This window comes from Cynara cardunculus, assembly GCF_001531365.2.
Source record: "Cynara cardunculus var. scolymus isolate 2C chromosome LG 3, CcrdV1, whole genome shotgun sequence".
NCBI lineage: Eukaryota > Viridiplantae > Streptophyta > Magnoliopsida > Asterales > Asteraceae > Cynara > Cynara cardunculus.
In genome coordinates, this window is record NC_037530.1 from 30,249,894 (window position 1) to 30,256,049 (window position 6,156).

The 6,156-nt window shown below is 33.4% G+C and overlaps 1 protein-coding gene across 2 annotated transcripts; it reads right to left on the reverse strand.

Moving 5' to 3' along the window:
- Positions 1-1,289, reverse strand: LOC112509277 (histone H3.3). 2 transcript variants are annotated; one of them, XM_025114144.1, is made up of 5 exons: positions 1,178-1,289; positions 986-1,080; positions 787-863; positions 466-556; positions 1-371 (listed from the first exon to the last, which is right to left on the reverse strand). In XM_025114144.1, exons 2-5 carry the CDS (start codon positions 1,055-1,057, stop codon positions 201-203), a joined length of 411 nt encoding a protein of 136 aa, XP_024969912.1. In that variant the 5' UTR covers positions 1,058-1,080; positions 1,178-1,289; the 3' UTR covers positions 1-200. The 2 variants fall into 2 exon arrangements, with proteins under 2 accessions (XP_024969912.1, XP_024969913.1); XM_025114145.1 differs by having other exon boundaries at positions 1,183-1,286.
- Between the last annotated feature and the right edge of the window lie 4,867 nt (positions 1,290-6,156).

The following is a 6,156-nucleotide window of genomic DNA, read 5'->3' on the forward strand; positions in this document are numbered from 1 at the left end:
TAACTCAAAGAAGAATTTCAAATCCAAGATTAATACCATATCCATAACCCAATCTTTAGAGAATTTACATCACGTTTTTCTCAAAAACAACAGCCTAAAACATGACAACTTAATCAAGAACAGAGGTTTGGTATGTAAAGAACACATACCCCTTACAACAAAAATTAAATCAAGCATATCCCCTCGAGTTGTGAAGGAATCTAAGCACGCTCCCCACGAATGCGCCTCGCCAGTTGGATATCTTTGGGCATTATGGTTACCCTCTTGGCATGGATGGCACATAAGTTAGTGTCCTCGAAGAGACCAACAAGGTAGGCTTCTGCAGCCTCTTGAAGAGCCAACACAGCGTGAGACTGGAACCTTAGGTCAGTCTGCAACACCAACATAATAGTTTACAACATTTGTTAGAGGTGGATTGTTTCAATAATTCAAGTTTTGAAGATCAATCGGATTTTGGGTAATAACCTTGAAATCCTGTGCGATTTCACGAACAAGCCTCTGGAATGGCAACTTACGGATGAGAAGCTCTGTACTCTTCTGGTACTTACGGATCTCACTGTAATCATAGGCAATCAATTTAGCCAACCGTTAACGACATGAACTAGTCTTAACATTTAGGGTTTTTTTTCGTCGGAACAATATATTCCACTAATTTGAATGTGCAATCATATGGAAAGTTCGAGAGGTTGAAATGGAATGAAAACTTCAAAATACTAATCTGACCTATCTATCCACAGAATGAATTCAAAGATAACAGGTATTCAAACAGTCAAGTGAGAGGCTAACCGAAGAGCAACGGTTCCAGGACGGTAACGATGAGGCTTCTTGACTCCTCCGGTTGTAGGAGCAGATTTCCTGGCGGCCTGTGAAGATTTTAACACGAATGGCAAACAATAAGCAATAAAGTTTGGGAAAAACTACTCGATTGACATTAAAAGGAAAGACTACACCTCCAGATTTGAATATATGATTCGAAAACACATACCTTGGTGGCGAGTTGCTTCCTGGGAGCTTTTCCACCAGTCGACTTACGAGCGGTTTGTTTTGTACGGGCCATTGCGGTTCAGATCCAAACAGAAACTGAAAGATATTAACAAAGATGCATGTTTAGAACTGAAATCAACAGGTTTAAGAAAAGTAAAGCACCATCATAGAAAGAACGAGAAAAAAATGATACCTTACCCAAGATGAATTTGTAGATGGACAAGATTTGGAGACTAGGGTTTCAAATTGGAGAAAAGGCTCCTTGGATGGCAAATGCGTGCGTATATATAAAGGGCGAAAACGTAGACCTCAAGTTTACAACGGCTTCATCCAGTGTTTGAAGTGGTCATGGATCCTTGAGCCTCTTGCCGATGGTTGCTTTTGTGCACGTGGACAATTTTGATTGGGTAGAACTATTTGACACGGATTGCTGAATTTTGTGTTTCTTTTGGCTTAACTCGGTCGTTTGTGTTTCTTTTGAATCGGTGGCTTTTTGAGTTGGAAAAGCGGCTGAGTCTATTCGTGCAAAATTCGTTACAAGTCGATTTCTGTCAAACATTATTAAGGGGTGTTTGAGATTGTTTGTAAAAATAATTTATTGACTTATTCTGATATGTCATCGATAATAAGCACTTTTGAGTGTTTTGATAAACAGTTTATACCAATGAAAAACCGGTAATAAGAAGTTTTTAAAGAATTTAAGTCATTTTAACTTATAATAAATTGATAAGTACTTTTGTTGAAAAGCATACGTTGTTTCAAATAAGCAAATCTCAAACACCCCTTTAGTGGTCCTATGGTTTGCTCTAAATTGGGAGATGGTTCCTCAAACAAATTATCTACATAAAAGACCTTAACTTTTTATTCTTATAACATTCATAATTCCTCAACTTAACAACGTTTGTTATACTACAGTTAAATAACATCATGTACATTACACAATAGGGCAAAATTGTATTTTTGCCTTAATTCCTCCCACTTCCTTCTTCCTCAACACCCTAAACCCTAATTAACCTAACATAGTTATCAAAAGCCCAAATGAAGAACATCGTTCACAAGGATGTAGATGAGTTTGGCGAAGCACTAATAATCGTAGATTTCTTCAAACGAAGCAGATATTATTAATTGGGGTTTTCATCAAGTTTAAATCCAAATTAACCATGAAAAATATCAAGAAAAATTCCATTAACATCAAGAACAAATTCGTCAAAAAATCTACATTTACAAAGTCCATACAAATTAAAAACATAAATCTGAAAAAACCAAAAAAAAACTCGTATCTAGTTGGTAGTGATCTTGAGGGGTTCTTTTTCATTCAACCCAGATTCAGGTTCAAGCCAATAACAGGACCTAGATTCATCAAGGAACCCCTATCCCCAAATCAAAATCCATATCCTATTGTCGTATGGATCGAAGGAAGGGAGCAAAACTATTGTTGCCACCATTGAACGAGAGGAAAACCGTCGCTGCCACCACTGTCGTGCAGATCAAAATTCGTAAACTGAACCCGTTCCGAATAGTCATTTTTCTATTTCATACAAAATTTACCTAATAAATGAGTTTTTTACGAAGTTGTAAAGAGTAAAAACACACAAATATTATATAAAAATTATAAGTTAAACTCACACCAACACCCATACGAGTAAATTAGCTCATAATATAAGACATTAAATAAAACTGAAAATGTAACTTGCATTAATATAAAACTAAAAACAAATTACAACTTTAATACAAGAAAATAAAATGCTAAGCTACAACTAAGAGAAGAAGAAAAAAAACATTAGCTAAAATACTTCTAAGAGATTAATAATAGAGAGAGATGGGGGATAAGGGATCTGTGTCTTCAAATGAGCTCCCAAGACCTCTTTATACAGGGGAAATGGATAAGAATAAAGCATTTATCCAAAGGAAATTAAGAGCACAAAATCCTTGGGGCAAAGACTAATAAACAAAAACTTAAAATAATAAAAAAGGTACATCTCAACAGCTGGAGGAAATCTCTGGACAGATTCTTCAAGCAACACATCCTCCAAAAAGTAGAAAGCAGCAAAATTCGTGAACGTCCCACAGTAATGCCACAGAGGGCAGTTTGCCAGAAAATGCAGGTTTTCGAAATAAATTTTTTTTTGTTTCATCATCTTTTTAAAACTTTTTAGAATAAACAGGGAAAAACAAGGAAATTAGATATTTAATAATTGCAAAAATGAAGGATATAAATAATAAATAACTCTAGAAAATGAGAGTTATCAGTATGCATCCCATTATAAGTCTCATGAAGACTTACCTACCCATGTAGATCGGCTACTAATAGCTCTTGATCGAAGACCTACACATTACCATAATATATCTAATTAATGACTTAATTTCTCTAAAAGTCAACAATAGTCGACTTTGGTCAAACTCAACCCGACCTACAGTCAAACCCCAAAATCGAGTCTCTTGATATCATTTGATCTCATCTCTAAAATCTTTATGGGTCAAATGAGGTAAAAGTCAACTCTTGGTCAATCTCGACGTTAAAATAATCATTTTATAACCTTATAAATCCATCTTTCTAAATTAAAACGTCTCAATAAATACTTAACTCAAATTACGACGTTTTAATCTTATTATTGAATCATCAAAATAATTTAATAAACCTCTAAGTCTTATGCTTGATAACGACTCTTAATATCAATTTATCCTTTTAGTAACCATAAGAATTATATGCTTTGCATCAAAACGTCTCGATGATATTTAATCAAAATACGACGGTTAGAATCCATCCTTAAATTTAAAAAACAACATTATAAACACCTCCTCATGATATAATTAATTAATTAAATTCAATATTCTAAAATAAATGAATATATTAATTAAATAATAATTTTGATTAATACATTAATTCATTTAGAAACTAAATTAATTAATTAATACAATATAAATAAGGGCAAAATGTACAAAATAGCAATCTACTTTCATAAATTTCTTTGTTATAACATTGTATTTCTAGTTTTTTTTATTACAGCAATATACTTTTAAACTATTTTTTATTAGAACATTGTACTTTGAAAAATTTACCCATTATAGCATTGGGTAACCTTTTGATTTAAATTTACTCATTATACTAGGTTTCCATGCCACCTCATTATAGAGATAGCCAAAAATCGGTTCCGGGCTGGTCCCAATCGGTCCTCATCTTTCTCATAACCGGCCATAACCGGTCCCGGCGTAACCGGTCCCGGTCTCGGCCCCGGTCCCAACCGAAAATGATAGGACCGGTCAAGATACTTCATAACCGGTTATGGGCCGTCGGTCCCGGTCCCAACCGGTCCCAATCGGTCCCAATCGGTCCTTTCATTAAAAAAATAAGATTTTTTTTTGATTTTTTTAATGATATATATTTTTAATACATTATAAAATTTACAATTGAGTCACTCAAATACACTTTAAGAATGTGTTTTAATATAATTAAAATTACGTTTTCTTATAAAAATACATTATAAAATTATTTAAAAATATGTTTATTTATAAAATTATTTGAATTTTCAGGCCGGGCCGGGCCGGGCCATAGTCGGTCCCATAACCGGTCCCGGTCCCACGAAACTACCAAAAACTTCAACCGCTCCCGGTTTCGGTCCCATAACCGTCCTTACCGGTCCCAGGCCAGTCCTTTGTCGGTCCCGGTCCCGGTCCTCCGGCGGACCCGGGCCGGGCCGGGCCGGGCCGATTTGGCCATCTCTACCTCATTATCCACGTAGATTGTCCACATGTACTATAGTGATGTGACTTTCTTGTTACAACATTGTATTTTCAAAATTATTTTATTATAGCATCTATTAGTTCTTATTAAACAGTGTACTTTTAATTTTAATATTTATATATTTACATGTTATTTAATAAATATATTAAATTAATAAGATTTTTTTAAATTATTTATTAGTATAACAATATTAAAAAATTGTAGAACACAATTCATTTCGTTAACATTTTAGAGAGAATTTTAAAATATATGTATTTTTTTTAACAACATAAAATAAGAAGTGTTACTTTTTTACAAACAAAATATATCTCGAAAATAATTTAGCATATTTATTTAAGAAATATTTTACTCTAGAATATTTAATTTGCATGCAACTTAATAAGAAAAAGTCAAAAAAATTAAACGTTTTTTTAATCATAGCAATGAAAATGAAAATCACTAATAATGATTTGAAATAGGTTTTTATTTTTATTTTAATTAAGTCATCAAAATGATGTTTCATCTACATCACCTCATTAAAGCCACACAAGCAAAAGAAGTCAAGTGGTTAACCGGTTTAAAAGGTAACATGTTACTCATTGTTATAATAGGTAGATTTTTTAAAGTGTGATGTCTTAATAAAAAATAATTTGAAAGTACATTGTTGTAATAAAGAAAAACAAAAGTAGAATGCTATAATAAAAAAAATTATGAAAGTAAGTTGCTATTTAATGCATTTAACCATATAAATAATTATATTATCATCGACCTAAACCCAAAATAATTGTTGTTGGACCTTATTTAACAAATCTGATATGGCGCAAAAAATAACCAAAAGAAACAATCCAACATAAATTGGCCCAAAACAAAGCAGCCCAAAACATCCAGCCCGGTCTCGCCGCCCCAGCCGTGCTTTAGCACCGGCCCTAACGCGTCCCAACGCCGGCCAAGACCAACAATGGTTGTTGGCATTTTTCACCCATTCTTACTCGTTTTTTGACCGTTTCTAGTAATTCTTTTTGCAAAACTTCTAAAAAATAATTTTCTTTAACTATACAAATAAAAATCAACGAAAACCATCAAGTATTGAGCCTCATTTGCTCATTTAAAGATTGATTTCGAAAATCAGTAGAGTAACTCAAAATCGGACCTCCAAAACTAAAATTTGAGACATAAAACTACTAGGGTCGATAGAGGAACTAAAAACGAAGTTAACCATATAAAGAGCTCGAAATTTGGTTAAGTAATTACTTCTAATCGCCAATTTAGCTAATGCTGAATCGATGACCGATGTTTTGTGTATAATGTAAGAAAGCGGAGCTTTTCAAACTCGAACTTCAACCTCTGATTTCTCTTTCAAAATTCGACAGAATACTGATATTCTTGAAGCAAAAGTATTGAGGCAAGTGTTGGCTACGTGTATCTGAAACTTTTTTGTCTTAATAATTGAA

Excerpts from the sequence above, each read along its gene's own strand:
- LOC112509277 (XM_025114144.1), bottom strand. The coding sequence starts at position 1,057 with ATGGCCCGTACAAAACAAACCGCTCGTAAGTCGACTGGTGGAAAAGCT. Across the intron at positions 864-985 it reads GGAAGCAACTCGCCACCAAG|GCCGCCAGGAAATCTGCTCC; the intron begins GTATGTGTTTTC and ends AAATCTTCACAG. Across the intron at positions 557-786 it reads CCTGGAACCGTTGCTCTTCG|TGAGATCCGTAAGTACCAGA; the intron begins GTTAGCCTCTCA and ends CTATGATTACAG.